The sequence below is a fragment of the Pelophylax lessonae genome (assembly GCF_965119305.1).
Source record: "Pelophylax lessonae genome assembly, chromosome: 11".
In the NCBI taxonomy this organism is placed as follows: Eukaryota; Metazoa; Chordata; class Amphibia; order Anura; family Ranidae; genus Pelophylax; species Pelophylax lessonae.
This window is the reverse complement of record NC_138778.1, coordinates 36,915,642-36,933,865: the sequence shown is the minus strand read 5'-3', so window position 1 is coordinate 36,933,865 and position 18,224 is coordinate 36,915,642. Positions and strand designations below refer to the sequence as shown.

The 18,224-nt window shown below is 46.9% G+C and overlaps 1 protein-coding gene across 1 annotated transcript; it reads right to left on the bottom strand.

Moving 5' to 3' along the window:
- Positions 1–49: 49 nt before the first annotated feature.
- GHRH (growth hormone releasing hormone) lies at positions 50–16,157 on the bottom strand (the record flags this gene model as incomplete). Its single annotated transcript, XM_082271947.1, has 5 exons — positions 50–314; positions 3,868–3,957; positions 4,035–4,139; positions 4,239–4,364; positions 16,081–16,157. 5 exons carry the CDS (start codon positions 16,155–16,157, stop codon positions 281–283), a joined length of 432 nt encoding a protein of 143 aa, XP_082128073.1. The 3' UTR covers positions 50–280.
- Positions 16,158–18,224: the final 2,067 nt, after the last annotated feature.

The following is an 18,224-nucleotide window of genomic DNA, read 5'->3' as shown; positions in this document are numbered from 1 at the left end:
CTAAATTGAGCTCCATCCATCAATCCCATGGAGACCAGAAACAGAATGCTTCATAAAACCTTTTCTTTTTATTTACCAAAACTAATAATTTACACTTTCAACAAAACAAAGAGGAACTGTTGCCATGATGATCACCGTTTCAGACTCCAGAAACACTTGGATTGTGTTTGCCATGTTGATGGGTGATATTTTTTCAACACTTTCATTTACAGCATCCACTTCTTGGCAAAAAAAATTATATCTTGAATATAAAGAATGTTTTAGTGTAGGTCTACAGCTGCTAAGACTGATCTACTGTCCAGTCTGGGTTCTTCCTGTGGACAAATAAAATGTGTTATAACAGTACACTGGAGGTAGAATGAGTGAGTACTAAGAATGCAAAACAATAAAAAATCCAGTTCATGTGCCCAGGCCACTCTTGGAATGTTCATGGGAATCTGGATAAGTCAGTGCGGTGGCAATGCCCAAACATTGCATGCTGCATTTAGTTCAGCAGAGGACATGACGCTCAAAAAAAAAAATAGACGAATGTACTGAACCAACCTAGTAAATGCGGATGACTTGATAGTAGTCAGGAACTTTTTCCAACCTCCACTTTTTAATCCAGGGATCCTCAAACTACGGCCCTCCAGCTGTTGTGGCACTACACATCCCACGAGGCATTGTAAAACTCTGACATTCACAGACATGATTAGGGCATGATGGGAATTGTAGTTCCTAAACAACTGGAGGGCCATAGTTTGAAGACCCCTGTGGACAGCTAGTCATAAACTAACCTTATGCTTTGATAGCAGGCACGATCTGATGCCTACAGACCATGTTCAATGTGCCCTAAGTTCTATGGAAACTTTGATTTATCTGAAACTCATGTAGAGGCATGCATCCATCGCATTCCTAATGCGATGCAATCTCCTCTAAACCAGTTGCCAACACATTTGTGTTGAACTGTAAGATGCAGCGTCTAGAGAAAAAATGGGGCTCCTGGGATGCAGTGTAAACCACATTAGCAGTGATTAGCAGTATAGGGCCTATAGCCGTAGCCAAAAGTTTTGAGAAGGACACAATTATTCATTTTCAAAGTCTGCTGCCTCGGTTTTTATGATGACAATTTGCATATACACCAGAATGTTATGAAGAGTGATCAGATGAATTGCAATTATTTCCAAAGTCCCTCTTTGCCACTTAATCCCATAAAAACATTTCCACTGCATTTGTGAAGAAGGCTTCAGGGCGCCCAAGAAAGTCCAGCGAGCCCCAAGACCATTTCCTACAGTTGATGGCACCACCAGTGCAGAGCTTGCTCAGGAATGGCAGCAGGCAGGTGTGAGTGTATCTGCATGCACAGTAATGCCTCGTACACACGCAACAATTATCAGCCGACCTTTGTCCAGAGTTGTGTTGTGTTGGTTGGAATGTGCCTAGACTGCACACGGATTTTTTCGGCCAACAAAAATCTACTTCAGAAGTGATGTCATGTGTTGGTTTACTTTCCGTGTGTTTTTTCTTCCCTGAGCATGCCCAGTCTTGCTCATCAGATTTTTGTCTGCCGAAATCTGTACTGACTGACGAAAAATCGGCCGTTGTGTTGTCGGCTAACAAAAATTTTATAGCCTGCACACCAGATTTTATTCGGCCGAAAAGTCGGAGTCGGTTGTTGGAAGCATCATACTAACAAGCTGAAAATTGGCCGATCGGACGTTGGCCGAAAATTCATGGCCAACTATCGACGCGTGTGTACGAGGCATAAGAAGAAGACTTTTAAAGGATGGCCTGGTGTCAAGGGCAGCAAAGAAGCCCCTTCTCTCCAAGAAAAACATCAGGGACAGACTGATACTCTGCAAACGGTACACGGATTGGACTGCTGAGGACTGGGGTAAAGTCATTTTCTCTGATGAATCCCCTTTCCGATTGTTTGGGGCATCTAGAAAAAAACCTTGTCCGGAGAAGAAAAGGAGAACGCTACCATCACTCCTGTGTTATGCCCAACAGAAAAGCATCCTAAAACCATTCATGTGTGCTTCTTAGCCAAGGGAGTGGGCTCACTCACAATTCTGCCTCAGAACACAGCCATGAGTAAGGATGGGTGCAAAAACATCCTCAGAGAGCAACTTCTCCCAAACATTCAAGAATAGTTTGGTGACAAATCATGCATTTTCCAGCATGATGGAGCACCCTGCCATAAGGCATAAGTGATAACTAAATGGCTTGGGGAACAAAACTTCAAAAATTTGGGTCCATGGCCAGGAAACTCCCTAGACCTTAATCCCATTAAGAACTTGTGGTTGGTCCTCGAGGCGGGTGAACAAACAAAAAAATCACAAATTCTGACAAACTCCAAGCATTGATTATGCAAGAATACAGGGGTATACAATGTACATCATAGGTCCAAGTGGATGGACTGATGTCTTTTTTCAACCTCACAAACTATGTAAGAATGAAATGCCATCAGTCAGGTCAGGATGTGGCTCAGAAGTTGATTGAAAGCATGCCAGGGCGAATTGCAGAGGTCTTGAAAAAGAAAGGTCACTGCTGAAAAAGTATTGTCTCTTTGCATAAACTAAGTGTAATTGTCAATAAAAGCCTTTGAGACTTATGGAATTCTTGTCATTATACGTTAATATATCATAGTAACATCTGACAAAAAAACACAAGCAGCAGACTTTGTGAAAATGAATATTTGTCATTCTCAAAACTTTTGGCCATGGCTGTACTATGAAGAAATAAGTTATCTTCATACAGAATTGATTTAACCACTTGCCGACCGCCCACAGTATATTTACTGTGGCAGTCAGCCCCTCACAGGCAAAGCGACGTAGGACTAAGTCGCTAGGCTGTGAGGCTCTAGGGGGCGAGCGCCTGGATGTCTAATCAAGTTAACCCCTTCCCTGCCAGTGTTATTTTTACAGTAACAGTGCATATTTATAGCACTGATTACTGTAGTAATGTCACTGGTACTCCCAAAAATGTCAGTCAAGGGTCCGATCTGTTTGCCGCAATGTCGCAGTCCCGCAAAAAAAAAAATTGCAAATCGCCGCCATCATTTGTTAAAAAAAAAAAAAAAAACAACAAAAATCTTTCCCTTTGTTAGTAAACGCAATAACTTTTGCGAAAACCAATCAAAATACGTTTATTGCGATTTTTTTTTTTTTTTTACCAAACATATGTAGCAGAAAACAAATTGGCCTAAAATGTTAAAAAAAAATTGATTTTTACATTTTTTTTGGGGAATTTAATATAAAAAAATGTGAAAAATATTGTTATTTTTGCAAAATTTACGCTCTTTTTTTTTTTTTTTTTATAGTGCAAAAAGTAAAAATCGCACAGGTGATCAAATACCACCAAAAGAAAGCTCTGTTTGTGGGGAAAAAAGGACGTCAATTTCGTTTTGGTACAGCGTCGCACGACCGCGCAATTGTCCATTAAAGTCACGCAGTGCCGAATCGCAAAATAGGGCCTGGTCAGGAAGGGGGTAAAATCTTCCGGGGCTTAAGTGGTTAAAGTGCTTCATGCAATGCCTCTTGCCATCCCCTCTATGCCTAGAGACTGGTCAGTTTTTCATGTGGACCCAATCACACCATCCATTGTCCTCTATGTAGTGGTGAGAGCCATCCAGCAACATTCAATCCACTACAAAACAGACAGATGGGGAACCGCTCCCCATCCGTCGATCGGATGACAGACGGGTGTACACAGACAGGCGGTCCATTTACATCCGACCACCTATAGAGGAGAGTGGCCTGTGTCTGTGTCAGCTCTTCATAACACGGATCAGTCATCTGCCTGCTCAGCAGATAGATTCCCCCCTGAGCAGACGGACTGAAAAACAAGAATAATCATTTTCATATTTTAAAGGAAAAAATGTCTTACAGGCCAACCAGAACTGATGCAATGGTTTCCCTTAATATCCTAGGATTTTGTTTTCTTTCCCCTTGGTATTGGCTTTCCAAGTAATCTTGCCTGTAATCAGAAAGTGGTGTCAGGTGTAATTTTAAAAACCAAGTCTTCCATAATCCCAAACCTATATTGACACTTACCCCAATCGTTTTCCCATCATGCTCTGCAGGTAGCGCCTGGCTGAGATTTGGCCCAGGAACTTTCTGTATGTGTTGGTGAATATAGCATCCACGTGCCTCTCCATCCTAGAGTAAATTCAAAGCTAGAGCTGTAAAATACATCAGCTAAACGATGATTGTGGTTTTACAACACAATAAGATATTTTAAGAGTCTTTGACACCCACCTTTTTTCTGAGAGTCCTCGAATAAATCCCTGTTCCTCATCAAGTGACAAATCGTGATTCTGCATGGGGTTTCTTTCCAGCATTGCTAGATTACCATGTCTGCTGGATTTAGAGGACTGGCCTTGTCTGCAAAATGGAGCACAGATATTAAAATTTCAATAGGACAATAGTTATATAGTATGGAGAACGTTAACGTCCTGCCTTTAGGTATAAATCCAGCAAAAGTCTTCTTTTTTAAGTGTTGGTTAGTGGAGAGGAATTGGAACCCTGCCGCATGTAATCCTATGCTACTTGTTGAACGGCCTTTGGTCCCCAGTAGACAGTAGTGGGTATGAGAATTAATTTGTAAAGGGTATTGGCAGTGATCATGGAACGTGAGCCCAGTCTTTTGAAGCCTGGTACACACGATGACATTAGTGGACCAATGATCGTACGTGTTTTTTTTTTTTGCATGCTAGTCTCCATCTGAAAAACCAATAGGTTACTAAAGAACCTTCTCGTACAACAAATAAAAAAAAAATTGATTTTTAGCAGTCTGTATAGCATAATGGGAGTTTAATTCAACCCCACATCCTGTCATGCGATACTAAACACATGGTTTAATTGCCCCTTCTATTTCTGTATATGGATGATGGCACTGTAATTATTTTAATTAACCACTTGCCGACCGCCGCACGACTATTTACTGCGGCGGTCAGCCCCTCACAGGCAAAGTGACGTAGGGCTACGTTGCTAGCCTGTGAGCCTCTAGGGGGCGAGCGCGCGCCACCCCCGCTCGTTCCCTAACAAGTCCGCGCGTGTGACCGGCGGACCCAATGTCCGCCGGCCACTCGCGATCTCCCCGTGGAGAGAGAGAAAGGCAGGCGGCTGATGTAAACAAATCTAAAATAAAGAGCTATCAACGCAACCAAAAACGTGACTACTAAAAATCAATAGTGCATACAATCGGTAGTGTAATAAATCAATAGTGCAACAACTATAACTGTACAACAAATAAATAAATATGCAGACTGGCAGCACACACTTAATTGTGCCAACACCTCACAATACAAACTAAATTACAAAATCATAGTGATGCGCCAGTCTTTAAAAAAGTGTATACATTTTTTAGACACTTGGGAGGACACTTTGGATGATTGCACCGTTTATGGACACTTATTCATAAGTTTGCTAATTATTTTGAATTTTGCACTATATATGTGTTATTGGTATACACTTTTTTAACCACTTAAGCCCCAGCCCTATTTCGGACATTTTTTGTTTACAAGTTAAAATCAGTATTTCTCTTACGTCCTCCGACAGTCGCCGCCACTTCATAATCTTCACTAATGGGGTATTGGCCTTTGCTCCGTAGGAGTAGCTAGGCAACAAGATTTGTTAATATAAAAGCTTTTAGCATATCACACCCCTAGGGGGCGGTCCCCTCAGTCAATACCTCCCTGCTTCCTGCATTCTCAACTCAGTTTCTAATGCCTAGCTTAGGAGTAGCTAGCTGTTCCTGTGCTGGGGCTCTCAGTCTCACCCTTCTATCCTCTTTTTGATTTTATTTTGAGTATTTTTCTCTTTCTTTTACTAGCTGTTCTTTTTTATCAGCATTAGTTTAGTTTCTTCGGATGAAGATGATCATGCGGAGCTGGGTCTCGGACTGGCCACCCTGGATTCCAGGGCTCAGGGCCAGGGGTTCCCCAGCCTGCCATCGAGCGTTCAGTCAGGTTTCCCTGGCATATTGAACGACCCATCCCTGTTCGCTGCAGGGATGCTGCCTGTGAGGTGGCTACCTCACCGGGCGCCATTTGCGGTTTCGCACCACAGTTCCACTGCGTCCTGGCTGCGACACTCCCTGTCCTCAGTACAGCGGTTTGGTCGCTGGAGAAGGCTCCCCACGCCATCCGGACTGGTAAGTGCAATTCTATGTGGGGACCTGTCTGTTTTGGGTGTCAGTCTGTGACTGTGTGACCCTGCATGTCTGTATATGTGCTGAGCTCCCTGTCAGATTCCTGTGTGGAATAGCTGCCTTTCTGTGGGCTGCGGGGGGGGGGGGGGGGGGGTTCTCCCGCTCTGCTATGTGTACTGTGTGGGCAGACTGGGCTTAGACATGCTGTGCGGCGGCCGCTATTGCGGTCCGCCATTTTTTTGCGGCAGAATTGTGGTGATCGGCCCTGTATGGTAGGGCGCGGTGTTTTGGCGCCAAACGCCGCCATTTTGGCGGCGATCGATCGTACAGCCACATGTCGGCGCCATTTTCTCATTGCCCAAAAATGCCTCAGCCGAGCGGCCATGTTTGTGTAGCCTGCATAGGCTTTATAGGGCGGTCAGTCATTACATCACTTCCTTTTGCTCTGGGACAGCGATCGGTGGCAGCAGCCTGTGTGGTCTCTCCAGGTTTTTACCTTTCCTTATCCTGTGTTTCCCTGCTCGGTGTTCTTATCCCTGTGGGGGTCGGTACATACTGTAGTGTGCGGTGGGCTGCGCTCGCCACGGTCTTAAAGGGGCAGTACTCCTTTTTCCTATTGTTGCTGGGGCATGGATTCTCAGGATTGCAAGTTTCCTCCCACCTTGGTGGGGGGCCAAGGGGCTGCTGCTTCCCCCGAGGGGGCTGATCTGGCTGCTATTGTGGCAAACTTGGCTTCTCAGGTGCAGATGCTGATGGCTGATCGATCCGCAAAACGGCCCAGATTGTCCATTTCCTCTGATTCAGAGGGCGATGGGGCTGCTATGGCTGGAGTGCCCTTCTCAGGGTCTCGTTCATCTCTGGACCTTGGGGGGTCTGAGGGTGAGGCTGAGGTGGAAGGGGTTGATAATTCTCCCCCTGGCTCGTCTGAAGAGCTTGCACTCATGGATGAGTTGATTACTTCTATCAAGGAAACACTGCATCTGCAGGATGAACCGTGTCCTCCTGCTTTGATGTCCTCTTATGGGACGCAAAGGAAACGCAAAGCAGCGCAGGCTTTTCCCTGCCCTGCGGAATTTCAGCGCGCTGTTGATGAGCAATGGCGCAATTTAAAGAAGCCTTTTACTGTACCCAGTAAGTTCAAACTGCGTTATCCATTTACGCACACCACTGATGAGCGTTGTTGTGTGCCGCCTCAGGTGGATCACGTGGTGGCGGTTTTGAATAAATCTACTGCGATCCCTGCTGAGGATACCCCGGTGTTCCGGGACCCTACGGACAGGAGATTGGAGTCTCTGGCCCGTCATTCTTATACGGTTGCTGGTTCTATGCTGAAGCCTATTTTTGCTTCCATTATGGCAGCCCAAGCTATTGCGGATTGGACGCAGGTGCTCAGGCGCACCCGGTGGCTGACTCTGCTCCACCAACGACATTGGCTATGGTGGATCAAATTCATCAGGGTGTCATGTATTTGTGTGATGCGGACTTGGATTTAGTCCCTTTCGCTGCACGCCTCTCGAGTGTGGCGGTATTGAACCGTCGCCTGATATGGCTGAAATGTTGGTCGGTTGACCAATCATCTCGCAAGACTTTGGCTAATTTGCCCTACGCGGGATCTCGCCTTTTTGGCGAGTCTTTGGATACTCTGATAAAGGGAATTTCCGGGGGTAAGAGCTCTCTCTTACCCCAGACTCACAAGAATAAGTTTGTTCGCGGTAAGAAGAATACCTCGTTTAGGCCCTCTCAGGGGTCCTTTCGTGCCTTTCGGTCGCAATATAAGGGCAAGCCCTTCAAGGGCCAAGGCTCCCAGAAGAAGCCGTGGACAGGTAAGCAGAAGTCCGGCCAGTCCGGATCCGCTGCCCATGCCAATTCGGCCTGAAGGGGCGCCCTCACCCGATTCTGGGGTGGGGGGACGTTTACTCGGTTTTCTTCAACCCTGGCTGGCCCGCATTCGGGACAGGTGGGTTCAGGAAATCGTTCGATCTAGATACAAGATCGAGTTTCTCTCTCGGCCGGCGAGCAGATTTTTTCCCTCAAATCTTCAGCTGTCTCCGGAGCGCTTGCAGGATCTGCACCTGGTGGTGCGGGACCTGCGGGCCCAGGGAGTGGTGGTTCCGGTGCCTCATCGGGACAGATTTCGGGGGTTCTATTCCAATCTGTTCACTGTGCCCAGAAAGGAGGGCAAGGTGCGTCAGATTTTGGACTTAAAAGCTCTGAACCGCTTTGTGCGGGTTCGCAAGTTCCGCATGGAATCCCTGCGATCGGTGGTGGCTGTCCTGGTTCCGGGGGAATTCATGGCCTCCATCGACTTGAAGAATGCGTACCTTCATATCCCCATTTTCGAGGGTCACCAGAGGTACCTTCGATTCGCCATTGCGGAGGATCATTACCAATTCGTGGCGTTACCCTTCGGTCTCGCTTCGGCTCCGCGGGTTTTCACCAAGGTGCTTGCGCCGGTCCTGGGCGTCTCTGTCTTGGGGTATCTGGACGATATCTTGATTCGGTCTGCGACCAGTCAGGGCCTGGTGAACGACCTGTCCATCACGATGCAGACTCTGCAGGAGTTCGGTTGGACGATAAATTTTCAGAAGTCGACGCTGTGTCCGTCGGTTCGTCTTCCCTACCTGGGGATGATCCTGGACTCTGTTCAAGCGATCTTCCTGCCGGAAGACAAGCTCCGGACACTTCAGGACGAAGTCAGGTCCCTCAGGGACAATCAGTGCTTGTCCCTTCGGACGGGTATGAGGTGTCTGGGTTTGATGGTCTCGGCTTTCGAGGCGATTCCCTTCGCCCAGTTTCACACCCGGGATCTTCAGGCGGAGATCCTGGCCAAGTGGGACGGGCGTCCGCAATCTCTGGATTTGCGGATCTCGTTGAGCCGCCTCACCCGAGGGGGTCTTTTGTGGTGGCTCCAGTCCCGGTGGTGTCGGGGGGCAAGTCCTTTCGTCCTTTTTCGTGGACAGTGATCACTACGGATGCCAGCCTGTCGGGCTGGGGTGGTGTTCTGGGCGTTCTGTCCGCCCAGGGAACTTGGTCAGAGGAGGAATCCTCCCTTCCGATCAACATTCTGGAATTGCGAGCGATAAATCTCTGCCTTCTGCGTTGGACGGACAGGCTTCAGGGCCGTCCGGTTTGGGTTCAGACGGACAATGCCACAGCGGTAGCCTACATCAACCACCAAGGGGGCACCAGGAGTGCCCGAGCGGCTCGGGAAGTAGCCGACATTCTGTCTTGGGCCGAGACGCACGTCCCGGCGATAACGGCAGTTCACATTCTGGGGGTGGAGAACTGGCAGGCGGATTATCTGAGTCGCCAGACCCTGGACCAGGGAGAATGGTCCCTTCACCCGGATGTCTTCCAGATGTTGTGCGTGAAGTGGGGTTCCCCAGATGTGGACCTGTTCGCGTCTCGTCTGAACAACAAGGTGGAAAGGTTCGTGGCAAGAACGCGCGATCCTCGGGCGGACGCCTCAGACGCGTTAGTGGCGCCCTGGCATCAGTATCGTCTGATGTATGCCTTTCCACCGATTCAGCTGCTGTCCAGGCTCCTTCGCAGGTTAGCCTCGGAACCGCACACGGTGATTCTGGTGGCACCGGACTGGCCTCGCCGGTCTTGGTACGCAGACCTCGTAAATCTGGCAGTCGACGCTCCCTGGCGTCTGCCTCTTCGAGAAGATCTCCTGTCTCAAGGACCGATATTCCATCCTGCTTTACAGTCGCTGGCTTTAACGGCCTGGCTGTTGAAAGCCAGGTCCTGAAGGATAGGGGTCTCTCCCCTGAGGTCATTCCCACTTTGATCAAGGCTAGGAAGGCCTCTTCGGGGAAGATTTACTACCGTACTTAGAAGGCGTATTTTGCCTGGTGTGAGTCCAGGGATACTCCCCTCGCTCATACTCGGTATCGAGAGTGTTGGCCTTCCTTCAAACGGGCGTGGACCAGCGTTTGGCGTTGGCCACGATTAAGGGTCAGATTTCTGCGCTGGCCGTTCTCTTTCAACGCCCTGTGGCGTCTAATTCTTTGGTTAGCACCTTTGTTCAAGGGGTGCGGCACTTGGCCCCTCCTCGGAGGGATCCTTTACCTCCATGGGACTTGAACCTTGTTCTGTCCGTGTTACAGCATGCTCCCTTTGAGAAGATCAGGGAGATTTCGTTGTCTCTGTTGTCCAAGAAGGTTGCCTTTTTGGTAGCGATCACTTCGGCTCGTAGGGTGTCGGAGCTGGCGGCCTTGTCCTGCAGCTCTCCCTACTTAGTGATTCATTTGGATAGGGTGGTCTTACGACCTAACCCTTCTTTTCTTCCGAAGAGGATCTCGGAATTTCACCTCAATGAGGACATTGTCTTGCCTTCGCTTTGCGCGAAGCCTAAGCATCCAAAGGAGGTGGCTTTGCATTCCTTGGATGTTGTTCGGGCGATCAGGGTTTACCTGTCATCGACGAAATCCTTTCGCAAGTCGGATTCTCTGTTTGTTCTTCCTGAGGGCTCTCGGAAGGGCATGGCAGCGTCGGCTGCGACCATCGCCAAATGGATCAGACAGACCATTGTGCAGGCCTATGCTTTGAAGGGGAAGGTTCCTCCTTTCCCTGTGAAGGCGCACTCTACCAGGTCTCTGAGTACGTCTTGGGCCTATCGTCATCAGGCTTCTGTGGCCCAGGTGTGTAAGGCGGCGACTTGGTCGTCCGTTCACACCTTCTCCAAATTTTACAAAGTGGATGTTCAGGCATCGGCAGATGCTTCCTTTGGCCGTAAAGTTCTTAGTGCAGCAGTGCCTTAGGGTCCCTTGTTTGGGCCCTTGGCTGTTGGGGTGTTTTACCCCTGGGTTACTTGTTCTTTCCTGGGTTGTTGCTCCTGTTGAGCACATTTTTTCCTGTTGCCCAGTTGGTTCTCTTACTTGGTAAGGTTCCTTTCTCTGCTGTGGGTGCTTTAGGCGCGGCTGCGTTTTTCCCACCCCTCATGTCTACACTGCTCTGGGACGTCCCCATTAGTGAAGATTATGAAGTGGCGGCGACTGTCGGAGGACGTAAGAGAAAACTGAATTTTTGTAAAATCTTACCGTAAAATTCCTTTCTATGAGTCCTCCGACAGTCGCCGCCCCGCCCCTCTTTGGGGGTTTGTTTATGTACTCTACTGCTATGCTACTGAAACTGAGTTGAGAATGCAGGAAGCAGGGAGGTATTGACTGAGGGGACCGCCCCCTAGGGGTGTGATATGCTAAAAGCTTTTATATTAACAAATCTTGTTGCCTAGCTACTCCTACGGAGCAAAGGTCAATACCCCATTAGTGAAGATTATGAAGTGGCGGCGACTGTCGGAGGACTCAGAGAAAGGAATTTTACGGTAAGATTTTACAAAAATTCAGTTTTTTTCCTAGAAAACTACTTAGAACCCCCAAACATTATATATATATATATTTTTTTAGCAAAGACTCTGGAGAATAAAATGTCGGTCATTGCAATATTTTTTGTCACGCGGTATTTGCGCAGCGGTCTTTAAAACGCCATTTTTTTGGAAAAATCTAGAAAAATCACATTTCACTGCATTTAAAAAATACTAAACAGTAAAGTTAGCCCATTTTTTTGTATATTGTGAAAGATGATGTCACGCCGAGTAAATAGATACGGTTTAAAATTGCGCACACCCGTGGAATGGCGACACACTACGGTCAAGAGAAATCTCAATAGGTGACGATTTAAATTTAAATTTTTTTAACGGTTACCAGTTTAGAGTTAGAGTGTAGTTTTTTTTTTTTAATTATTGCTCACGTTCTGGCGATCGCGGCGATACCACACATGTGTGGTTTGAACAGCGATTTAATTTGCGGCTCGACTTCCGTATACATTTTTTTTTGTGCGCGAGCTAACGGTGACGGGGGCGGCTAAAATTTTTTTTTTTCCCTATTTATTTTATTTTTTTTTTAACTTTATTACAGGTTTTTTTAAAAAAAAAAATCTGATCACTTTTATTGCTGTCACAAGCAATGTAAACATCCCTTGTGACACCAATATGCAGTGACAGGTACTCTTTCATGTATGCAAAACGCCGAAAACGGCGTTTTTGCATACAGCCGTTTTTTAAATTTGCCGCCTTTTGCAGCACAGTAACCCGGAAGTGACGCCTCCGGGTTAGGTCATCGGAGACCCGATCAAAGCCGTTTCCGGCTTCGATCGGGACTCCATCCAGCCGGCGGATGTGCCGGCTGGGTGCTCGGGTCTCCCGGTGGGACAAGAGGCCCATTGAAAGTCACGGAAGGCAGGCCAACTCAATGGACTACGTAGTCTTTTTTCTGCTGTCACTTTTCTATGTTTCTAAGGAGTGAACAATACTTGAAGGTCAGACATGACCATTTTCCAATAATTCGGATGATCATTTCTATCTACAACCAGGGCTTATTTTCAGCTGGAACTTGGTGGAACTCTGTTCCACCACCTCTGGCTCAGGCCCTCGGCTCCCTGCTCACCACTATAAACTTTGAACACAGACATCCGGCTTCTGTATTTACCAGTGATAGCTTGTCTCCCAGTGGCTCCCACTGAGTGCAGAATGGGGACAAGGGAGAAGCAGGAGCCCAGGGTTTAGTGCGGATGCCGACAACCCCACTGGATGATCACCCTGCAAATGAGAGAGGCAGAGCCACCTAGAGTGTGCGCGGAGGTACTAGAACCCGGATGGGTGCTTCAGCCTAATTCAGCAACAAAAGTAAGACATGTGGAAGATGGTGGGGCTTTTTGGGGGGCTGGGGGGGGGGGGGGTTTGCATGCACAGATCAGAGCTGAAGAGGGGTGAAAGTGAGATGCGGATAGGGGATGCAGAGGTAAGCAGCTGTGGAAGAAGGCTGAACTCTATATTCTGTTTGTAGCGCATCCCCAAAATATGCACATAGCACACCCCCAAACTCTACGCGCAGGCACCCCCAAACTCTGCACGCAGCACACCCCCCAAACACTGCACGCAGCACACCCCCCAAACACTGCACGCAGCACACCCCCCAAACTCTGCACATAGCACACCCCCAAACTCTGCGCGAAGCACACCCCCCAAACTCTGCACATCGCACACCCCCAAACTCTGCGCGAAGCACACCCCCAAACTCTGCGCGAAGCACACCCCCAAACTCTGCTCGCAGCACACCCCCCATACTCTGCACGCAGCACACCCCCCAAACTCTGCACGCAACACACCCCCCAAACTCTGCGCGAAGCACCCCCCCCAAACTCTGCACATAGCACACCCCCAAACTCTGCGCGAAGCACACCCCCAAACTCTGCGCGAAGCACACCCCCAAACTCTGCTCGCAGCACACCCCCCAAACTCTGCTCGCAGCACACCCCCCAAACTCTGCACGCAGCACACCCCCCAAACTCTGCACGCAACACACCCCCCAAACTCTACACGCAGCACACCCCTAAACTCTGCACGCAGCACCCCCCCCCCCCCCCCCAAACTCTGCACATAATGCACTCCTGGTATTTAATGCTGCTTTAATACCCTGCCACTGTTAGTGAAATTGGACCACAGCCATTATTTGGTGCAGTTTGAAAGCTGTGGGGGGAGGTGGAATTTGGGGGGGGTCGTGGTTGAGTTCCTGCACCTTTTTTCTAAAAAAAAAAAGAAAAGCCCCACCTACATCTGTCTGCTGTGTTCTGTCAAACTGCCATCCCCTCACATTTAGGGTTGGCCAGTTTCAGTAACATGTCAATAGGCAACCGTCTACAATCAAAAAACCTTAGAACAGTGATGTTCACTGCATGAGCAATATAACCATTAGTGTTACAAGGGCTTATTACTGGCAGCTGGACTCTGAACATCAAGGTAACCATTACTGGTTGTCCCTGTGCTTTAGAACATCCTGGGCGGCAAATAAGAATGCCAAAAAAAAAAAAAAAAAAAAGAATGCCGTTACAACTGCAGCTTCACTCCAAGCTGGACTCTGACCCAGTAGTTCTTGATCATCCATACCCACCCTGTGGAGGTGACTCATATAACCCTAGCAGGGACCATAGTAGATAGCTTCACACAATACATTTTCAAGAAATTGCCCTTTGCGTAGTGGCTGTGGTGTAAATCTAAGAAGATTGAGATGATGAAAGGTAGAATTAGTGGGTAGAAAAATACATTTGAGAAGAAGAAAGGGAAAAAGGTGAGGACAGGGTCACTCCTCTGGAGAGGAGACCAATAACTAGAGTACTCTACATGTGATCCTGTGGTGTAATGGAGTTTTCTGTTCCATGCAATCAAATGTTCACCTTTACACCAATCTACTTCCATACTTTTCTGGTTCCACTCCCAGTTTTACCTTTTACAAAATCAGTTAATTTAACTTTTTGAATAAAAAAAAAAAATTTGAACATATTAAAGTGTGAGCCTGGCCAAAACTAAAAATGTAGTTTCAAAGGCAAGGTGTAAGGCTCCATTCACACCAATGTGATTTTTCATGCTTTTTGCAGAAATGCATGGAATTTGTTTAACATGGGTTCCTATGGAATACATTCACATCAGTAAATTTCTGTGCCTCTGTGTTTTTGGAAAGGGTCAGGAACTTTTTTTTAAATGCAAAATGGTGCTTTTATTGCTTTTTTTGGTTCAATAGACTTCAATGAAGAAGCTACAGAAAAGCATGTTGTGCGTTTTACTGCGATTTGCGTTTTTAAATCTGCCCAACAACAAAAAGCATTAAAAAAAAGCAAAACACAAATCACGGCAAAATCGCAGTAAAAACAGTGGACAGCACAGCAAAAAGCACTACAGAATTGCTCAAAAGCAACACGCATAGGTTTGAATCCAGCCTAAAGGAAAATCCAAAAATCTAAAACTTACAGTCACATGGCTAAAATAAAGATCCTTGTGTTAACGCTTTGTGATTATAGCCAAAAAAATAAAAAGAGCAGCCATGCACTGCTTAGAAAATGTAGTATTGGCTCAATGTTTACCTGCACTATACCCACACTGCACCATAAAGTAGGGCATGCACCTCGGGGTCTCCTATACGGAGACCCCTCCATACTACCAGGGCAGGACACACACAGCTCACTGAGGGATTTTAGGATGGAAGGAGGGAACCTGCAGGCAGGCCCGACCATCCCTGGAGGGTACCCGCGTCCACCCCAAACCACCAAAAGGGGAAAGAGGGGCACGGGACTTATCCTTCTTTGGTGCAGGTGACACTCCAGACAGAACTCCTGGCCACCAAAGTATGCGACCCTGCGAGACTTTGAACTCACCGGCCAGCCTCTGTCCGTGAGGCTAAGTCGCGGCCGACCTAGTGCGTAGCTGTGGTCTGCACATGCTCGCAGGCTGGGGGGACCACTGGATCAAGATTATCCAGCCTGTCGCCCAGACTGGTAGTTGATTGTAGATCTCCCAAGAAAAAAAGCCAAAAAGATGCAAGGAAGGTGAAAAAAAATTGCTAGGACCAAGAGATCCCGGCAGTCCTGACTAGACAGATTAAAACTAATTACCTAGAGCAGAGAAGGGGGGATTATATACCAGCTGAGGAAGGCCCGTGGGTGTAACCAGGTGTTTTCTGTTTTGCCTAGTCCTACTCCTGAAGGAGGCGATATAACCCAGTAGTTATAATTTATGGAGTGCTGTGTCCGTCGATGAACTCAGAGAAATGGATTTTACAGTAAGTACAAAAGTCCCATTATTGGCTCTGTTTTCCTGCTGACACTGCATGAAATAAGGAAGTATGTTCTATCAGTGTTAAAGTGGAGTTCCACCCAAAAGTGCCTCCTGACATGCCGCATTTGGCATGTCCTTTTTTTTGGGGGGGGGGGGGAGAGGAGCAGGTACCTAGATTTGACAGGTACCCGCTCCCACTTCCGCTCGGGCCGCCTATTTCCTGCAACCCCCGTAGCTAGGTGTAATACACAAAGCAAACGAAACGCAATCTATCACCCGAGCGCACATATGATTTAAGTAGCTGTTATAACATCATTCCATATGTAATAATTACATACCTGTAATCTGGATGAAGAATGTAGCAGTGTATGCATAAGGCAAGGTGCAATAACAGAAGGCAAATGGATCTGGGCATCGTCCTGGGAGATGAAAGTAAAAAAACGTGCCAGTTATCCCACCAACAATGCAGAAACCTAATTAAATATATTTATACCTCCAATGTCCAGAGAAAGGAAAAGACAAGTCCTGACAAAGAAGTACTTGTGCATAGATGAGGAACTGTGTTAAAGTGAAGGTAAAGGTTTTTTTTTGTTTTTTTTGTGCAAAATAACAAACATGTTATACTTACCTGCTCTGTTCAAGGGATTTGCAGAGAGCAGCCCGGATCCTCCTCTTCTGGGGTGCCCCGGCGCCGCTCCTGGTTCCTCCTCTTCATTGGGTTCCCCCATGGAGAGCTGCTTTCCATGGGGGGCACCCATGCGAGCACTCTCATTAGTCCTGCTGCTGCTTTCATTGACACAGACAGCAGGACTCGGCCCCGCCCCCCCGGCTCCCGTACCACTGGATTTGATTGACAGCAGTGGGAGCCAATGGCTCCTGCTGCTAGCAATCTATCCAATGAGACCTGAGACAGCGGCTGGAGCCACTGGGCTCATGCTTGTCGCTGGAACGATCAGGTTCAATTAGGAATAAGGGGGGGGGGGTCTGGGGGGCAGCTGCAGCATCAAATGTTTTTCACCCTAATGCATATAATGCATTAAGGTGAAAAACTCTGAGATATTTCAACTCCTTTAAGCAAATCCGGGTCATTTGGCATCTTGGACCTCTGTCCTGGGATCACAATGTCACCCATAACTGTGTTACTGCCCAGGCAAGGAGCAGGACTGGTGTTAGTAAGTATGCTCATGTTATGGCACTTTTCCACTGCAAGTACCGTCTCGGCTCCACTCGGCCCTGCTTGGCCTTGCTTGGCTCGGTTTGGTTTTCCACTGCATGGTACCGCATGGTACGGTGTTGGAACGGTTCCATGCGGTTTGGTACGGTTTGCTTTTCCACTAATGGTAAGTGGGTGGGATAACAACGATTCTCTGACCAATCAGTGGCTAGTAGTGACAAACAGTCAAGGCTGCATGCAAAGGATTGTGGGATATGGTACCGGTACGGCCCTCTTGGAACCACAACCGAGGTGGTACTTTTTAAGCAAGCCGTACCGTTCGGTTCCATGTAGTGGAAAAGCGCCGCCGTACCGTACCGAACCGTTCCAACACCGTACCATGCGGTACCATGCAGTGGAAAAGCGCAAAAGCAAGCCGAACTGTTCGGTTCCATGCAGTGGAAAAGCGCCATTAGATGACACATATCAATAGGTCATGAGCTATGGCATTTCAAAAGTTAAAATAGAATTGATGAAAAAAAATTATTTTCTACTATACAATAAACTCAGTAAACTGAATAATTCTGATAATTTTTAATCTATTGTTATTGTCATGTAACCTATTGTTTAGGATAGCAGTCCCAGGTCAGTATTCTCAAATAAGGAATTATTTTCCATATCTGTGATGGAAGTGAGACATACAAATACATTCTGTTCTTAGAAGGCTCTGTTGTGTTTCTCACTAAAATGATAGTACTAATGATGGCCAACTAACCAGTCTGGTATGTATGTGTACTACAAACCAGCCGTTCTGAATACACAGTTGGCTACAGGGACATAAAGGAATGATTTGCAAAGCTGTGCCTGCTATCCTAAAATTAGGAATAAACCCTTTTGGATTTGTGATAGAAGTAAGACATATATAACTTCTGTTTTAAAAACCTAATGACTGTATATAACCGGGTGCATCTCATAAATTTAAAATATCATCAAAAAACTATTTTATTTCAGTAATTCAATTCAAAAAGTGAAAAATGTATATTTTATATAGACGTGTTACACACAGAGTGTAATATTTCAAACATTTCTTTCTTTTAATTTTGGTGATTATGACTTACAGCTAGTGAAAACCCAAAATTCAAAATCTCAGAAAATTTGAATATTACATAAAACCAATAAAAAAAAAAAAAAAAGGATTTTTAATACTTTCAGTAAGCCAACATTTCTGTACAGTATAGTGTGCACTCAATACTTGGTCGGGGCTCCTTTTCCATGAACACCAGCAGGTGACATGGCTCCCCAAATCATTGCTGACTGTGGAAAATTTAG